At 36.2% G+C, this 25,099-nt stretch overlaps 1 protein-coding gene and 1 long non-coding RNA gene across 2 annotated transcripts in view; one reads left to right on the top strand and one right to left on the bottom strand.

The window, feature by feature from the left end:
• ITFG1 (integrin alpha FG-GAP repeat containing 1) overlaps window positions 1–25,099 on the bottom strand; it is a 281,953-nt gene that overhangs the window by 28,064 nt on the left and 228,790 nt on the right. The window contains exon 14 of the mRNA XM_026014322.2: window positions 14,028–14,106. Coding sequence (XP_025870107.1) covers window positions 14,028–14,106 — 79 coding nt within the window. The remainder of the gene's footprint in view (window positions 1–14,027; window positions 14,107–25,099) is intronic.
• The window catches only part of LOC112931645 (uncharacterized), a 57,758-nt gene that overhangs the window by 31,771 nt on the left and 888 nt on the right, over window positions 1–25,099 (top strand). The window contains exon 3 of the long non-coding RNA XR_003237346.2: window positions 23,788–23,868. This is a non-coding gene — a long non-coding RNA (uncharacterized lncRNA). The remainder of the gene's footprint in view (window positions 1–23,787; window positions 23,869–25,099) is intronic.

The raw sequence follows: 25,099 nt of genomic DNA, 5'->3' as shown, positions 1-25,099 counted from the left end.
AAACATAATTTTGGGGGGAGGGTGTTACAAAGTCACTCATCTTTTTAATTTTTTATTGTTTTAAAGATTTTATTTATTTATTCATGAGAAACAGAGAGAGGCAGAGGTACAGGCAGAGGGAGAAGCAGGCTCCATGCAGGGAGCCTGATGTGGGATTTGATCCCGGGTCTCCAGGATCACGCCCTGGGCTGAAGGCAGCGCTAAACCGCTGAGCCACCCAGGCTGCCCCGTCACTCATCTTTAAAGAAACAGTATATTTAAATTTTATAGCCTACTGTTGTTTCACTGAAAGATTATCGCACAAAGTTAGTGATAAGGAAGGGCTCCTGATTGCCATTTCCAGGAAAGGGCCAATTTGAATAAACAACAGAGTATTCCCAATTCCTCCCACCCATTTCTTATGGTATTGCTGTCATTGGTATTGGTTATCTATATGCTATAATCACCCAGTACATTGTTACTATTATTACTTTAAAAAGTTAATTTTTTAGATCAGCTGAGAAAAATAGGTCTTATTTTATCTTCATTTATTGCTCCTCTGATATTATTCCTTTCTCGGGCAGATATGACTTTATGACCTATCATATTCCTTTTCCTTGAAGAATTTTTTTTTAACATATCTTGTGGGAGAGATCAGCTGCTGGTGATGAATTCCCTCAGTTTTTGTTTGTCTGATAAAGTGTTTATTTCTTCTTCATATTTAAAGGATAATTTTGCTGGATATAGAATTCTAGGTTGGTAGTTTTTTCTTTCAACATTTCAACACTTTAAATATTTTGCTCTCTTCTTGCTTGTATTGCTTTCTAAATTTTTTTTTAATTTTATTTATTTATGATAGTCATACAGAGAGAAAGAGAGAGGCAGAGACACAGGCGGAGGGAGAAGCAGGCTCCATGCGCCGGGAGCCTGATGTGGGATTCGATCCCAGGTCTCCAGGATCGCGCCCTGGGCCAAAGGCAGGCGCCAAACCGCTGCGCCACCCAGGGATCCCGCTTGTATTGCTTTCTGAAAAGAAGTTGGCTGTAATTCTTTATGCTGCTATAGGGAAGGTAAAGTATTTTTTCCCTCTGGCTTATTTCAAGATCTTCTCTTTGTCTTTTGGATTTCTGCAATTTGATTATGATATGCCTAGGTATAGATTTCATATTTATCCTGCATTGTGTTCTCTGAGCTTCCTGGATCTGTGGTTTGGTGTGTCATTAAACTTGGAAATTCCTGGCCATTATTATTTCATTATTTCTTCAGTTCTGTTCTTCTGATATTCCAACTGTACACATATTTCACACTCTGAAATTGTCCTACCGTTCTGGGATGCTTTGTTGTGTTTTTCTTCTCTATTCTTATTTTGTCTTTGCATTTCAATTTGGGGAATTACTACTGACATGTCTTTAGGCTGAGTCTTTCCTTGTCCATGTCCATTCTCATCAAAATCTGTCATGTTTCTGGGCCTGGTTCTGATGTTTGCTTTGTCTACTGAGACTGTATTTTCTTGCCAAGTAATTTTTCACTGGGTGCCAGATATGATATACTTGATATGGGATGTTATAGACCTGAGATCTTTAGTGTAATACGGGAAGGTTGGAGGGACTGGTGTCAAGTAAATGCCATTCCCTCATGAGGTCTTTTTCCTTGAAGAGTAGGAAAAAGACTTTTCCTCAGAGAGTAGGAAAAAGAACATTCTCTTTTGTTACAGAGAATGCTCTTGGGCTGAGGGGTCATTTTTGGCTCTTCATCATGAGAACCTAGTGAAATTCCTGAAAACCCAGGAAGATGTGGGGCCAGTTTTAATAAATACTTAAAATTATTTTCTCTGATTTTACTACAGTATATTTGCTCCATTGATTTTCTACTTTGAGTTAGGGAAAGTCAAGATGTAATAAACTCTGTAGTATAATTTTTTCTTGAAAAACTTTGAGATTATATTTTGGAAGGTAGTAGAATCAGAATGTTGTTACTGATTTAACTTTAAGAAAACATAAAATATTGGTTGTCATATGAATCAAGTCTTTATAAAGAAAATAGCAAAGTTTTTCAGTCATTAACCATAAAACTGTCTCATGTTTTCTATACATTTACTTGAAATAGTTACAGGATGAGTAACTTTGAGCTAAAATACCTGTTTTTCAAATTTATCAGTGCATTAGAATGCCACACTGAATTACTTAAAAGTTTTACATTTACTGTACAAAAAAATTTAAGTGGTATTTCAACCTCAGAGGGGCCATGCTAATTATTCACTTGCATATTTCTACACAATAGAGATTACAAATTAGAAACAAGTAATCTAGGGTTTTTCTCTAGGAAAATGCCTTAAACAGATACAAGAATGATGATGATAATTGTTAGTAACAATGTAAATTTATTTCCTATGTTGTCTTCTTAAATGTCATTACACTTGATATAAAAACTCCCAATTGTGGGGATATGAAGAAGCTGAACGAGTTATTATAGACCATTTAGGTCCCTCAATACCTACTAAATAAACATCCTACCAGAGAAAAAGAGAAAATACAAATTTACACATCAATCTTTGGGAATATTCTCAATTGTAAAATCTCTTATTAATAGTTCTTGGAATGTAGTCCTTGGATACTGGGTCACCAACTGGGGACCTGTTAGACATATGAATTCTCTGGTCCTATGACAGTTCAGTAGAACTGAATTGAAACTTCAGTGGTGGAGCTTAGCAATTTGTGATTTATTTTTTTATTTAGTTATTTATTTTTTAGAGAATGTGAGCATGTGCACAAGTGGAGGGGAAAAGGAGAATCTTAAGCAGGCACCATGCTGTGTGTGGAGCCTAATGTGGGGCTCAATTTCAGGACCTTGAGAACATGACCTGAGCCAAAATCAAGAGTTGGATGCTTAACATACTGAGCAATCCAGGTGCCCCTTAATTAGTTTTCTAGATAACTTGATGTATGAGAACCATTGCTCTAATTAAAGCCAAACACATATAAAAGTGCAATATATACATTAAAAATAAAACATCTATTGAATATGTGACTAATTTATTAAATTCTTTGCTCATATCCCCTATAATATGCTTTAAAAGCCCTATGAGATAGTAGTAATGGACACTGAGATTTTTAAGAGAAGCAAAGTTTGGGAACTGCTGCAATAGGGAGACTATTTTTTCTATTTTTAATGACATCTGTACAAGATACTGGATAGTGGGGCTCCAAGACTTATTTTCAAAATAAATATATCATCTTTCCTAAATTTAATAAAATTTTATGAGAATAGAACTCACATTTCAGAATAAATTTCCATTTGCATACTACTTAAATCTAGGAATATTCTTACTGAATTTATCTTTGTATCAAATCCTTACTCTCACAGTTTATTGATGGTAAAACAACATGAATACAGAGCCAAACCCAGCATGGTGGAATAAGCTGAGGACCTGTGAAATACTCTATCAGTCAAGCTATAAATCAGAAAAAAAAAAAATCCTCTGCATTTATTTCACAGGGGTGCTCAATATATTTTTAAAGTAATCTACACCCAAAGTGGGGCTCAGACCCACAACCCTAAGATCAAGAGTTGCATGCTCTACCACATGAGCCAGCCAGGTGCCTCAAGGGTGCTCAATATATTTTAATTCGTCTTATAAGTGATTGTGTTATTATCTTTTCTGACATGATCATTAGCTCTTCTGTTGTTTACTTTTGCATCTTCATCAAGGGGCTTGGCACAATACTTTGAATGCAATTTTAGTAAATAAAAATATATACAAAACTGAGAAATCAACCTGAAGACTGACAGAACAAACTTCACAACTAAAGGGAGAAAAGAGGCCACATCAAAGAAGGTAGAAAGTGTGGAGATATTTTTTTTTTTAGATTTTATTTATTTATTCATGAGACACACACAGAAAGAGAGGCAGAGACAGGCAGAGAGAGAAGCAGGCTCCATGCAGGGAGCCCAACGTGGGACTTGATTACACCCTTGATCTTGGGACTCTAGGATTACACCCTGGGTTGAAGGCAAATGCTTAACCGCTGACCCACCCAGGCATCCCTTCTACCCATTTTTAAATTGGATTATTATTATTATTCTTTGCAAGTTCAGTTGTGTAAGGTTTTTACGTATTTTGGACACTCTATTGGAGTGGTCATTTGCAAATATCTTCTCCCATTCAGTAGGTTGTCTTTCAGTTTTATTGATTGTTTCCTTTGCTGTGCAGCTTTTTATTTTGATATAGTCCCAACAGTTTATTTTTGCTTTTGTTTCCTTTGCCTCAAGGGAGAGAGCCAGACCAGCTGTCTGCCCCCAGCCCACTGCTGGGGCTGTAGTTGGACTGGTGTGTGTGGTTATCTTTCTTCCCAGGGGTAGGAGTCACTTTAAGATTTATTTATTTATGTTAGAGAGAGAGAGAGAGAGACAGAGAGAGAGAGAGTACATGAGCAGGGGGAGGGACAGAGGAAATGTATCTCAAGCAGATTTTGTAGTAAGTGCATAGCTCCATGTGGGGCTTAATCCCATAACCCTGAGATCATGACTTGAGCCGAAACCAAGAGTCAAATGTCAACCAACTGAACCACCCAGGCATCCACTTCCTTTTTAAGATTTACTTAGTTATTTTGGGATGCCTGGGTGGCTTAGTGGTTGAGTGCCTGCCTTTGGCTCGGGGCGTGATCCTGGAGTTCTGGGATCGAGTCCCACACTGGGACCCTCACATGGAGCCTGCTTCTCCCTCTGCCCATGTCTCTGCCTCTCTCTTTGTGTCTCTCATGAATAAATAAATAAAATCTTTTAAAAAATTTACTTATTTATTTTAGAGAGGAATATAAGGTGTAGGAGCCACTTTAGAGTGGTGCTGGCTCCTGTTGTGGCTGCTTGCACACTGCCAGACTTGCGGCATCACTTTGGATGGATTCTGTGCAAGGGTGTATTGGAGGGGGTGGGTCCACAGGAGAACTTTGGGATGGGGCATGCTTTTAACAATCTAAGTGCAGTATGTTGGTACTTCGCTGTTTGCATGGATGTCCATGTATCTAGGCTGGGGAAATGGTGTCCACCAGCTCTTCTGTCCCTAGAGGAGTCTCCCATCTCCCAATGACCCCTGCCCCTCCAGCTCAAGCTCTGAGATTAGTAAACCTCCCCGCCATTTACCCAAACTTTCTTCTATGATATATGTCATTGGAGTGTTTGTACTCTCTCTTCAAGGGAGACTCAATTTCCCATCACCCTTCTGGCTCTCCTACAGCTGAACTGGCTGATTTTTAAATTTCCAGATGTTAAGTCCTACTGACTATAAGAATTTGTGAAATTATGCCCTTCTGGTTTTCAAAGCCTTATGTTATGGGGATTACTCTTCCCTGTGTGGGTTCACCATGCCTGGGGCGCTCAGTTTGAGGGTCTCTTTCCTTACTGTCTCCAACAGACAGTCTTGCAGTTCTGCTCAGCTCCTGACCATATCTCTGTCCTTCCTGCCCTCTTCAATGTGACTTCTTCTTTACATTTATCTGTGGAGAGTCTGTTCTGCCTGTCTTAGGTTGTCTTTTGGGTTATTTGCTCTGATGTGGGGGTTATCTAGTTGTATCCTTAGGAGGTGTAGAGCCTAGGATCCCCTTTTTCTGCCATCTTCCTCAGAATTCTCCTTCTCTGTGAATGGACACTTGGGTCCTGCTACCTTTTGGCTACTGTGAACATGGATTTAGAAATATATTTTGGAGACCTTACCTTAAATTCTTTTGGGTATATACTGAGAAGTGAGACTGCCGGATCACATAGTAAATTCTATTTAATTTTATGAGAACTGTCTTCTGCATCACATAGTGGCTGTACCATTTACATAACTGCTGTGTATTAGTCTGCTCAGACTGCTATAACAAAACACCATAGGCTGGGTAGCCCATAAACAACAGGAATTTATTTCTTACCATTCTGGAGGCAAGGAAGCCCCAGATTAAGAAGTTTTTTTTAATATTGTAAAGAAAGGGTTTTATCACAGTATTTAATGCAGATGTGCAGCAATGTTAATGCAAAATTCTTTCTCAAGCCCATTGACAGACCTTAAGCCCATTTTCCCCCTTCAAGTTCAGGAAGACACAAGTAAAACATTTTTGAAGGCACAAAAGACAAGAAGTTTCTTGTGAGGGTTATTAGTAGCCCTGGAATCTGCAGCACCCCTTTGGAGGTCATATGACTAAGGCACCAGGCAAGGAGGAGGGACCACACTTCCACAGTTTCATTACTCCATGGAGAAGGTGACCAAGAATTTATCATGCAAATCACGACATGGTTGAGAGTGAGAGGTTGTGTTCTGGTGAGAGACTGCTTCCTGGTTTAGGCCAGAGCTTTCTTGCTGTGTCCTCACATAGAGGGAAGGGGGGGGGGGGGACTCTCCAGGGCCTTTTTTATAAAGGGCACAAATCCCATTCATGAAGACTCTGCCCTTACGAGTTAATCATGTTCCAGAGGCTCCACCTTCTAATACGTTGGACATCAGGAATTCAATTTAGGAGTTTGGGGGGAATATAAATGTTCAGCCTATAGCACATCAGTAGTATACAGGGTTCTAATTTCTCTGTATCCTTGAAAACACTTGTTATTATTATTATTTTTTTTAGTTAGTAGCCATCCCACTAAGTGTGAGTTAGAATCTCATTGTGGTTTTTATTTTTTTTCTGTAGTGATTAGTGATACTGAATATTTTTTCATGTATTTTTAAAAAAATATTTATCTGAGACAGAGTGCGTGTTTGAATCGGGGGGTGGGGAAACAGAGGGAAAGAAAGAGAGAATCTCAAGCAGACTCTGCACTGAGCAGGAAGGCCTGATGTGGGGCTCAATCTCATGACCTGAGCTGAAACCAAGAGTTGTATGCTTAACCGACTGAGCTACTCAGGTGCTCCTTTTTCATGTATTATACTAATCATTGGTATATCTTTTTTTGAGAATTATCTATACTAGTTTTAGTCCACTTTTGAATTGTTTTTGTTTCTGTTGTTGAGTACTGCCACATGATTTAAGATTTCTGCCTGGGGCAATACCTGTATCTAAGTGCTTTCCTATTATATTTCATTTAATAGTTGCAACTGCATAGCAGCCTTTGAAATAATTACCCATTCACAGGGTAGAGTGTGAGAAGAATTAATGCTTGAAGAACATTAAAGAATATCAATTAGCTTGTGAAGCAATACCAGACATTACAAAAAAATCATTACAATGTTTGAATCTGTATCCTTTTTTGTTCTTAATATTTCATTCTTGAATCTGAGAACTAAGCCTGAATCTGCCAATGTTATGGAATAATTTTCTTTCTGTTTTCAATTCTAAAAAGTCCTTAAGACCACAAGCGTCTCCTTCCTGAAAGTACTTGAGTGTATTAAATGATACCTTCTGAAGTGAAAAAGATAATTTAACCTTTAATAATGAACACCCATTCCATCTCATCTATTAAATTATTCAGGTGCCACAAAAAGAAATTCTAAACTATTTATTGATTAAAGAATAAGCACTTCCCCTTACCTACTTTATTATAAAGGAATAACAATAGCCACATAAAAACATTTGGCAGGGCATACTATTTGGTTCTTAGTGTTCAGCCCATGAGTGAGTGTTATGTTTCTAAAGTTCGAATATAACTAAACTGTTATTTCTATTTTGAACAATAAAACTGCCCTTACTATGTATTACTGGAAAACTTTTAAAAGTATTTCTGCTTAAATGGAAAAGATTTAAGAATACCAGGATGGTTGGATGGCTTAGCGGTTGCGTGTGTGCCTTCGGCCCAGGGCGTGATTCTGGGGTCCCAGGATTGAGTCCCACACTGGGCTCCCTGCATGGAGCCTGCTTTTCCTCTGCCTATGTTTCTGCCTCTCTCTCTCTCTTTCTGTATCTCTCATGAATAAATGAAATCTTAAAAAGAAATATTTAAGGATACCAAAAGTAATATAGTCAAAATGATACATTTAATAAAATAATCTGTTCATACATTTTAATTATTTAATTAAAATACTTCAATTTAATTGTAGTCTTAACTGTTCAAAATGTAATTTCTTTGGTCTTAAATGAAGAATGTTAGACTAGAAGTTTTAGGGTATATCTATTATATTCTTCTGAATATATCAGGAAAATGGAAATCTATGTTCATTAAATCATAGAAAAAAAGAAATGCAAGAGTAGAATACCAGGATCATAACTTTTCCTTGCTTTACTAAGAAATTTCCTCTGCTTTATGTATCATTATATGTACTATTATAATAGTAGAGTGCTTTTTAAATTCTCATGTATTTAAATTTCAAAAACTTTATGCAATATGTACAGCTGACAGGAAATTTTACACCTAATACTATAAATGAGGACATCCATGTACATACAATACTCTGCACAGTGCCTGACCAGAGTAAGTACTGATCACTGTTGGCTATTATTATTACTTAGGAGTACCCTCAAGTCCTAAGGACAAAAAAAGAGAATGACGATGTCCCTCAGGAACAAATATCGTGTGTTAGAACCACTGGGTCAGTAGAATCTTTTCTTTCAAAGATTTTATTTATTCATGATAGTCACACAGAGAGAGACAGAGAGGCAGAGACACAGGCAGAGGGAGAAGCAGGCTCCACGCAGGGAGCCCGACGTGGGATTTGATCCCGGGTCTCCAGGATCACGCCCCGGGCCAAAGGCAGGCGCCAAACCGCTGCGCCACCCAGGGATCCCAGTAGAATCTTTTCCTATCACTCAACTAGAGAATAAAGAAAGGGGATCAGCAACCTCCCAGAAAGCTAAGGGTTGTACCCATTATCCAAATGCTGTTTTTGAAATCACTACCAAAAAAAAAAAAAAAATCATTAAGTACAAAAGTCTTAAACCTAAAGGAATAAAAAAGAAACAGAAAAATTTTAAAACAACAATTTGTTAAGTTTAGTCATCATTTCACTTTACACAGGTACCATGTTTTAAATAGAAATGAAACAAGAATTGTTAGGAATAATTTCCTCTTTTTAGGTACCCTAAGCTTTTTACAAGATGACATTTAAACATAGGGTAGTACTATTAAGAATGTATAGGGATCCCTGGGTGGCGCAGCGGTTTAGCGCCTGCCTTTGGCCCAGGGCGCGATCCTGGAGACCTGGGATCGAATCCCACATCAGGCTCCCGATGCATGGAGCCTGCTTCTCCCTCTGCCTATGTCTCTGCCTCTCTCTCTTTCTCTCTCTGTGACTATCATAAATAAATAAAAATTAAAAAAAAAAAAAAAAGAATGTATAGGTTTTAGGGGTGCCTGGCTGGCTCAGTTGGAATAGCACAAAGGCTCTTGATCTTAGGGTTTTGAGTTTTTTGAGTTTGAGCCTCATGTTGGTATAGAGATTATATAAATAAACTTAAAAAAATGTGTAGGTTTTGTAGTTAGAGAGTGTTCTTGAGTTTAAGTTCAGGTCTACAGTTAATAGCTGAATGACATAGCTAAATTACTTGAGCTTTCAGAGCCTTAGTATCTTCTGGTGTAGAATAAGAGCTGCCATTCAAGGGTATTGTGAAATTCAATGAGATAACATGCAGTGAGTCTACAAAAGTGCCCAGCACAAAGCAGGGGCTTTATAATAATAAACATCCACAGACTTATTATTTTTAATTCAGTTATTATGAAGTTTATACTACTTTATATTAGATTAAGAAATCTGTTTACAACCAGTTATGAACTGTCACCATGATCTACTTTTGGTTAGGCTTTTTTGTCTTGTTTCTTTTTTTCTTTTTTTTTTTTTAAAGAAATAGAAATCCTTATTATTGGTCTTAGTAATCATTTCAATCAACACTTGGGTGTCCTAGGATGGACAAAGTACATAAAGACAAAAACTAGATAAAGAACCGGTCTTCAATGAGTCTGTTTTTTCAAGGAGATAAAACAAGAGATATAACTATTGCTACAAGGTAGAGTGTGGTAGGTATCATAAGAGAGGTATATAGGGATCCCTGGGTGGCGCAGCGGTTTGGCGCCTGCCTTTGGCCCAGGGCGCGACCCTAGAGACTGGGGATCGAATCCCACGTCGGGCTCCCGGTGCATGGAGCCTGCTCCTCCCTCTGCCTGTGTCTTTGCCCTCTCTCTCTCTCTCTCTCTCTGTGACTATCATAAAATAAATAAATGATATATTAAAAAAAAAAAGAGAGGTATACAATAAAGTTCTACTGACATTTGGTGGGAAGAAAGTTTATTTCCAGTTTTTGAAGTAGGGTTAGTGAAAGTCTGATGGGACAGTGTCTAAAATATGGAGAAGAGGTGAAGATCGAAAGAGTGAACAAAGGCATTGATATTAGAAGTGGAAAAAGCTATATACTGGACACCAAGCTGAATATGTGTAGGATACATAAAGGGGATAGGGGAAAGAGAAGGCTGGTAGGTAATTTAAGGTTCAGTTATGGAAGTCCTTGATTCTCAGGCAGTAGGAAGGTATTTAGGAATATAAAAAGACTTCTGCTTTAGAAAGATGAATTTCTATAAGATTTCTTAAGAGATTTCAACATTCTATAGAAGTTAATCTCTGATGTTATTGAGAACAAACTGTTGAGATAAGTGTAATCTAAATTTGCAGTGAGTAATGTCAGAGATTATGGAAAGATGAGAAAATATGAATCCATGACTTAGGTCTTTGTGGGAGTAGTATGGGGAGCTATGAGGTATTATGTTAAGTAGGTACAATCTAATTATTGTTCTTTATCACATATTTGTTTTTTTGTAGCCTCTAGTTCTCCTATTGTTTTCATGGTCTAGAAAGTCCAGGTTAATAACAGAAAAAGCACACGACAGAATAACAATTTAGAATTTGTGTCAGATGGAGCTAGTGTAAGGAAGCAAATACCTATGAGTAAATTGCTCTATTTGTATTAAGTCAGTTCATCTCGTCTTTAAGTTCCCTTAATTGATTTTACCTGATACCGTATTTCTAATGAATTTAAGAAATGGTGAAAAATTAAGGAGATGCAAAATCTAGTGTTTTTCAAATAGTACTGTATTATAATTTTAGACTCAACTTATAGTAAATAATGCCTTGCATTGGCAATGTTTTATTTAAGCATGCATAGAAAATCATGTCAAGAATTTTGTTTCATTGAGTTTAATGTGTACTGTTGCCTATATTATGGGCATTGTGTATATAATATATTTGTGAATTTGAACCTTTATTGCAGTACATAGCAGCTTTCTGTGGTTTATGCTATGCACAACTGAGGTGGAGGAAAACATGGATAATGAAAATGGTCAAGTCCTTAAGTAAGACTGAGGCAATGAGGGGCATCTGGGTGGCTCAGTGGTTGAGTGTCTGGCTTTGGCTTAGGGTGTGATCCCAGGGTCCTGGGATTGAGTCCTGCATTGGGCTACCCACAGGGAGCCTGCTTCTACCTCTGCCTATGTTTCTGCCTCTTTCTCTGTGTCTCTCATGAGTAAATAAAATTAAAAAAAAAAATAGGTGAGGCAACGAGAAAGGAATACATCAATGGTATTACTGAGTAATGAATGAGATTTTTTTTTTAAAGATTTATTTATTTATTCATTCAGAGAGAGCGAGAGAGATGCAGAGACACAGGCAGAGGGAGAAGCAGGCTCCATGCAGGAAGCCCGATGTGGGACGCGATCCCGGGTCTCCAGATCACTCCCTGGGCTGCAGGCGGGGAAACCGCTGCGCCACAGGGGCTGTCCATGAATGAGATTTTAATCAAATTCCTTTACAACAACTTGTTGAATGGCAAAACATTTGCTAGCAAAGACCACAGAAGAGACGAATTATATTCCTTCTCCCACTTTCTGTTTCTAAAACTATTATGTGTTTTTTCCCTTGGTATTAGAATCTGTATTGACTGTAATACTGTACTAGAAATCAGTTTGAGAATAGAATTTCAGGAGGCAAATCTTTTGTTTTTGTTGACCCTACAATTTGTGGTTTTCTTTCTTTGGATTCTTGTAGTATATGACTCTGACTCATTTACATTTGCACAGATAGGATTTCTAATAGTTGAACAGCTGAATAATTTGCAAACTTTTTTTTTTTAAGATTTTATTTATTTATTCATGAGAAAGAAAGAGAGGCAGAGACACAGGCAGAGGGAGAAGCAGGCTCCGTGCAGGGAGCCCAATGTGGGACTCGATCCCAGGACTCTGGGATCACGCCCTGAGCCAAAGGCAGAGGCTCAACCGCTGAGCCACCCAGGTGTCCCAAATGTTAACAATTTGATGAACATCCTTCTAGCTTTTTTCCCATGGATTAAGAATTATTTAAATACATAAAAATATATGTATAAAGATCTTTACTGTTATATTGTTATATTGAAAAAAAAAAAAACCCAGCAGCATGTCTAGAGTAATTATTATGTCAATATACAAAGCGATCCCCAAATAAATTACCTATATAAACTGACATGGAAAAATTTGCACAATATATCATTGTATGAAAAAAAGAGAGGAAGATGGGTCTTTAAAAATTTTTGACCTATTGTTATGATAATGAAGAGATTTCCCCCATTTTATTTTATTTTATTTTATTTTTCCCCCATTTTAAACCATCAGTATATTCTGAGATAATCACATATTTGATGCTAAGTAAGCAATTCTTTCAAAATACAGATGAATTAAAATTGTTAATATTTTAATTTAATTTTTTTAAATAAGATTTGATTTATTTGTCAGAGAGAGAGAGCGAGCGAGCACAAACAGAGGGAGCAACAGAGGGAGCTCCCAAGCAGGGAGCCCGATGCAGGACTTGATCCCAGGACCCTGGGATCATGCCCTAGCCAAAGTTAGATGCTTAATCATCTGAGCCACCCACATGCCCAAAATTATTAGTATTTTAGATAGCATTTTTCATTAATAATTGACCAGTGAGCTAAGCTTTTGGTTTTAGGTATGCTGGCCTTGCCTAAGTTATGCTTACTTCATTAAATAAGTAACTTCATCTTTCTTCTCCTGTCTGGAACACCTTACCTAGCACTGAAATTATCTATATCTAAAATTCAAAAGTAATTAATTGATACAAGATAAAACCAGCCAGTCCCAGAACTTTTTTGTAGTTTGATATGTATATGAATTAAAACATAAATAAATAAATTGTTCAAATTGTCTATATATCCTTATTTAAGTTTCTTTGACTAACAATGGTATATTAAAGTATTTGATTTTAGTTGTGTTTGTCAATTTCTCCTTGAATTTAATTAAACTGCTTTTGTTTTATGGAATGTTTCTGTGCTGAAGCAGTATTATGATTGAGTCTTACATGTGTACAAATAGCTAAAAAGGAAACTCACTGTGGCATATTTGATTTATGTAAGGTATTATATAAAACAAGAATGGCCTATAATGAATTCTTTCTTTTTTAGCTTTCTTATGTGCATAAAAATGGAGGAGTAACAGCAATTTTGCTTATATTTCTTCATGGTTAGGACTCTAGGAGTCTCACAGTAGCCTATTAATATGTTAGGGTTCGTTTTCTTACTTAAAGAGTTGAAAGTAGAACAGTTGTATTTACTGTGACTTGGACCGCATTTCAGTCAGCTATCATCTATCAAAAGCAGGCATCCTTTGTTTAGTTTTATTTCTTTTTTGTTTTTATTGCATTTCCTTTTATTATTTATTCAAGTATATAAGAACTACAAGTTTTTCTTTATAATCATTTATTAAAAAACCTCTATGTAACATTTAAGCTACTGTTTCATGTATGAAAAAACTAGAATTTGTCTAGGTTGTAGATTGGATTCCTAATTTTTACTTCTTCTAAGAGTAGCTTTGTTAACTACTTTACCACTTCGCACTTTGCTCAAGATAACTCTGGTAATTTCTCCCAAGCTTTCTGTTACTTCAACTGAAACACAGGATAATGATTTGGCTCCATCACAATAGGGATATATGAGGAATGAATGTTAATATATTTGCCATGAGGACCTTTTTGTAATCTACTAATATGCAAAAGACTATAACAGAAAAAGTGAAGATTTTATAAAGCATGTGAAAACATGATAATTTTTGTCATCCATGACAATATATTGATTAAAGGTGCTTTTGTGCACTACGGATATTTTATCTAGTCTTACCTGAACCATTTTTCAGATATCCATTTGCATCCACAGTTGTATACATGATGTAAGGTCCAGGCTGATTTACTCCAAAGGGCTGCAATGAAAAAGGAATAGTTAAGCCTAGGAATGTAAGCGAATTATTTGAAATTTTAGGCAAATCTATTACAAATAAAGTAAAACATTCTTATATATAATTGTTAATAGATGGCAGTTACTAGAGAACATTTCCATAAATAGAATAACCTGTTAACTATTCAAGAGAAAACCTCTGTTAGTAGAAACACTTTAAATGTATACAATTAGCTTTAAATGGTAAACATTTTAAATGACTTGATAGTTGCATTTATATAGTTCATTAATCTTATATTTCTAAGATCTATTAATCTTCTTTATTATATAAATATTTTAAGCACAATTTTTCTTTACTACTTTTGGTTCTACCCAAAATGGAACTAGAGTTTTATTTATGACATTTCTGTTGATTCTAGCATTGCTTTTCCCTTCTGGGATGGATAGGCATAGTTTATATTTTCCCTGTAAATATCAAAATGAATAAAATCTACCCATAACAATTATAATAGAATGAAAAATATCAATGAGTAGCTCCACCACATTTATTCTCTTGCCCTAGACTTAGAGAGTACATTATTTTCCAGGCAAGGAAAACAGAGTCTAGTTACAATGGTGAAGTTTGTCTCCAATTTATATATTCCTATTTCTGGAACATTCCTCACACCTTGATGCAATGACTTATTCTCTTTAGATATCAAGACTAATTGAATAGGGTATAAAGACCATTGTCTGCAATGGGTATCATAACAAGTAACAAGTAACATATCATAAAAAGATCAAAAAATTCTTTGAACACTTCACAGAATTAAAAATTCTACTGTTCTCCCCGGTGAAGTAGGGAAAAGTTACAAAGACATGTAGATAGTCTAATGATGTGCTAGAAATGATTTTCCTCCAGGATGAAAGGCAAGAAATTAAATTAATTTCATTGATATAATAATTACTTGATTGATATTTTAAGAACATTAGAAGTCCATTGGCTTTGAGTGACCATGATAAGACATATTGTTCTTTTTTTTTTTAAGATTTTATTTATTTATTCATGAGAGACACAGAAAGAGAGAGAGAGAGAGAGAGAGAGAGAGAGACAGGCAGAGGGAAAAGCAGGCTCCATGTAGGGAGCCTGACATGGGACTTGATCCTGGCGCTAAACCGCTGAGCCACCCAGGCTTGCCCTGTTTTTTTTTTTTTTTTTAAGGTTTTATATATTTATTCATGAGAGACACACAGAGAGAGGCAGAGACATAGGCAGAGAGAGAAGCAGGCTCTTCGCAGGAACCCGATGTGGGACTTGGTCCCAGATTCTGGGATCACACCCTGAGTCAAAGGCAGACGCTCAACTGCTGAACCACCCAGGCGTCCCAAAACATATTGTTCTAAGAATGGAATTACTCAAGATATAACTGAATAAAGATTCATGAAGAATATCACACAAATTTATAACAAAAATTTATCAATGAAGTATTTTTATGTAGAAAAAAGATTATTATATTTTGTACAACATACTACTTCAGTGAAAGAATTACCAAGGTTCTTTATCTATATCCCTATTTTGTAGATGGGCAAGAGAGAATATTGATCTTTTTTTTTTTTTTTTATTTTTTTTTTTTGAGAATATTGATCTTTAGATATGCATAGTTTTAAAGGAAACCACAGATAAATTACATAGGAGTTATGATGTGGAATTATCTTCTTCATAAAATTATTCCTTTTTTCCTTTATTGTTTTGTCATTTATGCAAATATGTTAAAACATATTTGGTAATGCCTATTTTAACTTTTATGTAAATGAAACCATACTGTATGTATCTTTCTATGACTTGCTTTTTTTTTTTCAAAGATTTTATTTATTTATTCATGAGAGAGAGAGAGAGAGAGAGGGAGAGAAAGGCAGAGGCACAGAAGGGAGAAGCACAGAGGGAGAAGCAGGCTCCATGCAGGGAGCCTGATGTGGGACTTGATCCTGGGTCTCCAGGATCACGCCCTGGGCTGGAGGTGGTGCTAAACTGCTGACCCACCCAGGCTGCCCTATGACTTGCTTTTTAAAATAGATTTTTTTGAGACACATCCATGATTAAGTATGAAGCTGTATAATTGATTTTCTTTTTTTTAATTTTTTAAATATTATTTATTTATTTATTTATTCATAGAGATGCAGAGAGAGAGAGAGAGACAGAGACACAGGCAGAGGAAGAAGCAGGCTCCATGCAGAGAGCCCGATGTGGGACTCGATCCAGGGTCTCCAGGATCACGCCCTGGGCTGCAGGCGGTGCTAAATCACTGCGCCACCAGGGCTGCCCTGTATAGTTGATTTTCATTGCTACAGAGTATGCTATTGTATGATTATAGCATAAATATTTTTCATTCTTTTGACTGACACAAAAAAAATACATTTTTTTTGCCACGATAAACATGGCATCCTAATGCACAAGTGCTAATGTTTATTAGCATTAATAAGCATCCTCTGGGAGTTACGTACCCAGAGGTAGAACTATAGTCAAAGGGTATATTCATGCATCTTTAAGTGTACTACATAGTGTCAATTTTTAAAAAGTTTTTATTTAAATTCCAGTTAGTTAACATATAGTGTAGAATTAGTTTTCAGTGTACAATATAGTAACTCAACACTTCCATACATCACCTAGTGCTTATCACAAGTATACTCCTGGGATCCCTGGGTGGCGCAGCGGTTTGGCGCCTGCCTTTGGCCCGGGGCGCGATCCTGGAGACCCGGGATCGAATCCCACATCGGGCTCCCGGTGCATGGGGCCTGCTTCTCCCTCTGCCTGTGTCTCTGCCTCTCTCTCTCTCTCTGTGACTATCATAAATAAATAAAAAAAAAAAAAAAAGGAAAAAAAAAAAAATTTGAAAAAAAAAAAAAAAAAAAAAAAAAACAAGTATACTCCTTAATTCCCCATCACCTATTTCACCCATCCCTTGATCCACCTCCCGTCTGGCCACCATCAGTTTGTTCTCTGCAGTTAAGAGTCTGATTCTTGGGATCCCTGGGTGGCGCAGCAGTTTGGCGCCTGCCTTTGGCCCAGGCCTCGATCCTGGAGACCCGGGATCGAGTCCCACGTCGGGCTCCCTGCATGGAGCCTGTCTCTGCCTCTCTCTCTCTCTCTCTCTCTGTGACTATCATAAATAAAAAATAAAAAAAAAAAGTTTAAAAAAAAAGAGTCTGATTCTTGGTTTGCCTTTCTCATTCTCTTCCCCACCCTCTGCTCCTTTGTTTTATTTTTAAGTTCCACATATGAAATCATGGTATTTGTCTTTTTCTGACTCACTTATTTCTCTTACCATAATACTCTCTAGCTCTATCCATGTCATTGCAAATGGCAAGATTATGATTTTTTAATGGCAGAGTAACATTCCCTATAATACACACACACACACACACACACCCCATACCAACTCCCCTCCACCTACAATATAGGGTTAGAGTTAGGGCCAGGGTTAGGGTATGTTCCTGATGTCTTGCAGTTCAGAGACTTCCACATAGGGCTAGGTTTAGGGGTTAGGGGTTAGGTATTAGGGTTAGGACTTGCATGAGGCTAGGTCCCTGGTTCTGTAGTTCAGCTACCTTTCCAGGGAATAAAACCCCAGACTTCTGCTGGGGTGAGAATCGACATGGGAGTCATCTACCCAGCTGAGGCAACCAGGGGATCTGAGGCTCTAAATACTCTTTTTAAAAAAAAAAAAAGATTTTATTTATTTATGCATGAGAGACAGAGAGAGAGAGAGAGAGAGAGAGGCAGAGGGAGAAGCAGGCTCCATGCAGTGAGCCTGATGTGGGAGTCGATCCCGGGACTCCAGGATCACGCCCTGGACCAATGGCAGGCGCTAAACCATTGAGCCACCCAGAGATCCCCTAAATACTCTTTAAAAATATATTCAGTTGTTCCTTTTTTTTTCTTTTCCCCCATGTTGAAAGGTAGCAATTTCATTATTATTATTAAGTTTAATTTAAATTCCAGTTAACATGCCATGTATAACGTACATTGTTCCATACAACACCAGGTGCTCACACAAGTAGTGCTAATTTTTTTCTTAAGTGGTAATACCAGTTTATACTCCTACTAGCTAAATGTTGCTTCATATGCTTAGCAACAAACATTGCTAATGTGGTATACAGTTCTTAATATAAATTATTTCATCTCTCCTAGGTTTGTTTCTTTGGAATAGGGTATGACCTTTAATACTTTAAACTTGTTTGATTCCAGTGACGCTTGAAGTAATATTTATGAGGCTACATTTATCACTGTGTTACAACCTCAAATTTACTTTATTATCCACAATCTAGTCTATGTACTAGATGATTGGTATCGTGAACTATAAGCAGTGTTTTCAGTGAACTTTCCCAAATGTATTCTTGACTATTTTTTTGTATTTCACACTTGAAGAATTTCATACTATTGTCCACTTTTTCTTATTTTACAGATTTATTTAGGCAAGTTTTTCTCTCTTGCCCTATATTCATTTAAAAAATAAGTTGCCAGCCTGTCTTGATTATGAGTCTTAAAGCTAAAGTTCACTTCTCACCATGGACCAGTCACTTGGATATTTAAAGACAATGTCTATAAATCCAGATTTGATTCTTCCACACAGTAGTTCTCAAGAGTGTGGTGCAAGGACCCTTGGGGGTCCCAAAATACTACTGTAAAAAGCATGGGTAGTCAGCAGTGGCACTAAAACTATGGTTATTCAGACTTGGCTATTTCAATTTAGCCAACATTTTCTTGAAAATAAAGTGGTTTTATCACTTTTAGGAAAATGATTGATAGTATTTGTGGCTAATGATAAAATTTCAGCTTCTAAATGAAAATTGGAACTTTAGAAGACTTGTAAGACTGTGAGCCTGACAAACTAAAAACTTAAAAACTTTTTTGGTGATATTAACAAGTATGATTAAAAAAACCTGTATAATGAAGTTTGTTAATATTGGGAAGATCTGCATAATCCGGTAAACCAGTATTTTCCAGATGATCAATGCATGTTACTAAACCATGCATGAATAAAAGAACATTCAAAGTATAGGATAGACCATTGGATTTTAAAGTAATAGAGTAGGGAAGAATCATTTCTAGATTAGAAATGATACAGTTAGATGGTACAGTAAGGACCTCAAAAATCTCCTTCATAAAAATCAGACAATACTGGCAAAAATCTTGTCAAAATAAACTTTTTCAGGACTCTGGAAATCAACCAAAGGCAAGAATCTGAGAGTATCTCTTCAAGAAAAGAACTGAATATCAGTAAGAATAATGTACTTTGCTGTGTTTTAATTTGCCCTATTCCTATAATCCTTTCCCTAGCCTTGAAATAGTCTTGACAACCAAGAGCTGTGCAAGTAGGTTAGCTGTGAAAATGTAAAGCCTAGCAGCTAGTGGATGGGCTGGCAGAACAGGTTGGGAGCTCCCCAAAGCCTCATCCCCAGAGAACTGTCACTATTTGATGTGTTTGGCAGCTTCCTGACAAGCTCTATTCTCCGTATTTATCTTTATTTGGCAAGACTGAGAGCTTATTCTGTATGGACAGCCTTATCAAACTGGAACATTTGTTAAAAACAATCATTAGCAATTCTTTATATCAGTTTGGGCTAGTGAGAAGTTGAACAAATTTTAAAAGGAAAAATGTGAACGAGATGTTCAAAGATGAGCTTTGAAAAACTCTGACACATTCCTGGAGATTTGGAAGGCCATACACATGTGAAACACTGTTTCCAGACCAAAGACCCGAAAAGACCCTAATCTCTAATGTCTCATTAAGGAAACATCTATGCAATCACATCTGACCATAAGGCTAACTTGAGTAGGGACTTCAATGGCTACGCACAATAGAGAATAGAGACTTTAGAGTATTAATCCAGGAAAATCACTGAAAAAACAGCATTAACAACACAACAACAAACAGCAACAACAAGCCTAGAGGAGAGAATTCCAAGATTAACACATTATTATTATAAAATGTCTTTTTTTAAATGAAAAATTATGATACAAACAGGAATGTTTGGTTCATAAATAGGGAAAAAAAAAAAGAAGCAGGCAAAAGAAATTGTCCCCAAGGAAGCCTAGATATTTGACTTACTAGGCAGAGATTTTAAATCAGCTCTTATAAATACATTCAAAGAACTAAGGAAGTCATGTCTAAAGAGCTAAACAGAGCTATGAAAACAGTGTTTTGCCAAAAGAGTATCAATAAAGAGATAGAAATCACACAAATTCTAGAGTACAGTAACTGAAATGAAAAATCACTAGGGAGGCTCAATAACAGACTTAAATTGGCAGAAAAAAGAATCAAACTTGAAGCTATGTCAATTCAGATTATCCAGTCTGAGGGAGAAAAAGAAAAATGAGGAAGGAACATTAAAAAAAAAAAAAAAAAGGAACAGAACCCTCAGTGACATATTGAATATTGAAGCACCACCAAGAATACCAACAATAATAGGGGTTCCAAACTAGAGGAGAGAGAGAAACTGGCAAAAAAGAATGTGTTGCATGAAACTGCCTAAATTAAACACACTAACCTGCACATCCAAAAGCTCAACAAATTCCAAATAGGATGAACTTGAAGAGATCTACACTAGGATGCATCCTAGTCAAACTGATAAAAGTCAAAGAATTTTAAATTCAGCAAGAGATAACCCATCATATACAAGGGAATCTCAATAAAATAACAGCTGATTTTTCATGAGAAACCAAGGAGGCAAGAAGACAGTAGGATGATATATTCCAAATGTGAAAGAAAAAAGACTGTCAGCCAAGAAGTTTAAAATTCAGCAAAAAATATCCTTCAAGAATGAAAGGGAAATTAACACATTGCGAGGTAAAAACTGAGAGAATTAGTTATTAACACACCTAACAGGAAATACTAAAGGGAGTTTTTCTGGCTGAACTGAAAGTCCATTAGACAGAAACTCAAATCCACACAAGAAGTACTAGTAAAGGTAACTCCAAGTAAATATACTAGATGGCATAAATATATTTTTGTGTGTGGCTTTTTTCCTTCTATCTAATCGTATATAATTGCATAAATCAATTAAGAGAACATGTTGTCAGGATCATAATGCATGAAGATGTAATTTGTATGACAATAGAAATGCAAAAGGGGGGTATAAACTGAGGGAGGAATATTGGAGTAAAGTTTTTTTATGCTATTGACATTAAGTTGGTATTAATGTGAACTAGATTGTTTCTAAAATAGAAAGTAATTCTGAGGGATCCCTGGGTGGCGCAGCGGTTTGGCGTCTGCCTTTGGCCCAAGGCGTGATCCTGGAGACCCGGGATTGAATCCCATGTTAGGCTCCTGGTGCATGGAGCCTGCTTCTCCTTCTGCCTATGTCTCTGCCTCTCTCTCTCTCTCTCTCTCTCTCTCTCTGTGTGACTATCATAAATAAATAAAAAAATAAATAAAAAAAAAGAAAGTAATTCTGAGAGAAACCTCTAAGAAAATAATTTTTTAAAAAAAGATTTTATTTATTCATTCATGAGAGACACAGAAAGAGAGGGAGGCAGAGACACAACACAGGAAGAGGGAGAAGCAGGCTCCATACAGAGAACCCAATGTGGGACTCGATCCCGGGTCTCCAGGATCACGCCGGCTGAAGGTGGCGCTAAACCGCTGAGCTACCTGGGCTGCCCAGAAAGTAACTTTTAAAAAGAGTGTAAGAAACAAAGGAATTGAAATCATATCCTAGAAAACATGTAACATAAAAGAAAGCAGTAATGGTGCAACAGAGGAAAGAGAAAAGACATAAGACATACAGAAAAAAATAACAGATATAAATCATCCTTTATCAAGTTATATTAAATGTAAATGGATTAAAACCCTGCTATCACAAGGCAGAAATTAGCAGAATGGATAGAACAATATGATTCAACCAAATGCTATCTACAAAAGACATGCTTTAAATTCAAAGACAACAAATAGGTTGAAAGTAAAAGCATGGAAAAGATATACCATTAAAATAGTAACCTAATAAGAGCTGGAGTGGCCATACTAACATCAGACAAAAATTGTTACATTAACTTTAAGACAAAAATTGTTACTAGAGACAAAAAGGACATTTTGTAATGTTAAAAGTGTCAATCCATCAAGAAACTGCAACAATTATAAATGCACCTAAAAACAGAGTTCTACAATACATGAAGAATTGATGGAAGAAAGAAATAACAACAATGGTTGGATACTGTTATAATTATTATATACCAGTTTCATTAACGTATAGAACAATGAGGCAGAAGATCAACAAGGAAATAGATGACAATGCTATAAATCAATTAGACCTACCAGATATGTTTAGAACACTGCACCCACCTCTGGCAGAATGCATATACTTGTCAAGCGCACATCAAACATTCTCCAGGGAGACCCATATAATAGACCATAAAGCAAGCCCGAATAAATCTAAGTTCACAAATGTGTGGAAGTTAAACAACAGACTTCTAAATAACCAGGGGGCAATGTAACAGTAGGAAAAATTCATTGATATGGTTTCAAATTCCACATTACAAGTAACCTTTAAATAACTGCCACTTGTTCAGTTTTGGTATAGCATTATTATCTGAACAGGAAATGAAGCATTCCTGTTTTCTACTATATATCTGTGAGAGGTTAAATTTTTTTTCATGTATTTCAACCAAAACAAAAAACTGAATGCAAAAAGAGAATCTTCTATCTTCTATTATTCCAGATACTAGAGATCTGAATTAAATGTAAAACAGTGCCACTCTTCACTAATTTTTTAATTTGGAAAGTATAGTTATTTTTCATAAAATACAGGTTATATTAACATATAATAGGTTTTTATTTTTAAATGAATTAATTAGAAACATTAACAATTATTTGTCTTAATTTCAAATAGAGTAATATTGATAGACATAAAGAAAAAAACTCTTTGGGCCTCAGACCAAGAAGTTTAAGAGCCACTGCTCTATACTATACACATAACGAGTATATATTTTCAAATCCTACTTTGCCTTCCTCAATTGAAATGATATGACTGATACCAACGCCTATAAGTCTTCTTGGTGTCTTACTCCATGTCATACCATTACATGTTTCAGAATTTTTTTCCTCAAGATAGTGCCATTTAGCATTTGTATGAATGTTCATAACAAAATGTACTAAAAATGACCATGCTTACACTGACTGCCAAGACAGCTGGAATAACTTTTAACCTGTGTTTCTTCTAATACAATAGAGGTGCTAGGATTATTGCTATATCTTTAATATCTTTTACATACCTGGTTTATATTAATGCTGGTCCAAAGAAAAATTTCAATTTTTATAAATTTATAATTTGGGGAGTGCTTATTTGTATTATAAAGGAATTTTCAATTTAAGAGGATTAAGAATTTCTGAAATAATGCCAGTTCACAAAAGTATTTATGCACATATTGTAAATTCCTTTATGTGAGATCTGAAAAGCTAATATGCCAGGAGTCCAAACTATGGGAATATTAACCAGCAATGATGACGATAACACAGCTGTGAGTTTCCTATTAATTTCTTTCTCACACTTCCTCTGAAATAGATTTTTGCTGTGTTATGGACTGTTTGTCCACCCAAAATCTGTACGTAGAAGGACCAACCCCTAATCTGATGATATCTGGAAAGTAATTAGGGTTAGAGAGGTCATGAGTATGGAACCTTTGAGACACCACAGAGCTGATATCTCACTCTCTCCATGTGCTTGAACCTAGGAAAGGCCATCTGAGAACAAGGCAAGAACGTGACCCTTGACAAGCCAGGAAAAGAGCCTTCATCGGAACCTGACCATACTGGTGAGTAAAATTATTTTGGTTAAAACCAAAAATATTTATCAAGTTTGCCTTCTGGTATTCTTTACTGCATTGTAGGATTCTAAAACTATATGAATAGTTCATTTGCAAGCATATAAATGTTTGGAATGAAATTCCACTTTTGAATATATGTATGTAATTGTTGTGTGAGACAAAGTTGGCCTTTAGTAAATCCCTTTTCTAAAAGTCCAGTGCTGTGGTTCTCCAGCTTTAGAAAGTATTGGAATAATTTGCATTGAAAATACAGATTCATTGGCTGCATCCCCACATGTTCTTATTTCATATATATGGGTGAGGCCTGGGGATGTACATTTCTTAAAATTCCCAGAGATGCTGATGCCAGGAGGTTAGGGACCTCTTACTAAGACCCTACATTTTATATACTTTATATAAATTGGCAGCTAATGAGAGTATGTTGTGTAACCTAAACCTTTGTTTAATGATTGCATTTGATTGAATACGAGAGAATAAAACCATTGATTCAGCTGGATGCACAAAAAACAATGTTAGAAACACGTCTTATTCCTTTCAATAGCTTGTAGTGGTGCAGAAAATTGTTTTCTTTAGTAGCAATGCACCTTTCTTAACCAATACAAGTTTTGCAAAGGAGTAAAATGAGGGTTCACAGAATGGAAATTTCACAGACTTGAAAGGCGGTTGGAGAGGCTCAAGTTGGGAATCATTAAACTTTCTGAATTTGTGATACAATCTGCAATATTTAGATTTACGTTAAGTTATTTAGCTCTAAGAAGTATCACCTGAAAGTAAAATAGCATGACCTTTTCCTTTTAAAGGCAAACTTAAGGCTGTCTATCAGATAGGTATATAAGTGAAGTGTAGGATCCTGTTGGAATACCTGTGGGAGTAGAATTCCCTTGACAAGCAAAGAAGCAAGTGGAATATGTCAGCAAATATGGATATTTTAGCATTAAATAACCTTTATTAAATTTGCAAATTTTATTTTGCAAATGATTTAAATTCAGAGAAAGAGAATAATCATGAAGAGGGGAGTACTTTTACCTTGAGCAATAAATACAGAGTATTTCAAATGAGAAAAGTCTGTAGTTTATGTCGTGTTACAGAAGACAGTTTAAAATGATTTGGAGGGAACATCTCTGAAAAGGCAAATATTTGATCAAATGGATATTTAGGGTGCTAGCTTAAAAAGTTTAGGTGTATTGGTCAGAACATTTAGCAAATCAGAGAAAGAAGT

This window comes from Vulpes vulpes, chromosome 2, assembly GCF_048418805.1.
Source record: "Vulpes vulpes isolate BD-2025 chromosome 2, VulVul3, whole genome shotgun sequence".
In the NCBI taxonomy this organism is placed as follows: domain Eukaryota; kingdom Metazoa; phylum Chordata; class Mammalia; order Carnivora; family Canidae; genus Vulpes; species Vulpes vulpes.
Note: the sequence above shows the minus strand (reverse complement) of the source record. Positions and strands in the feature narration are given on the sequence as shown.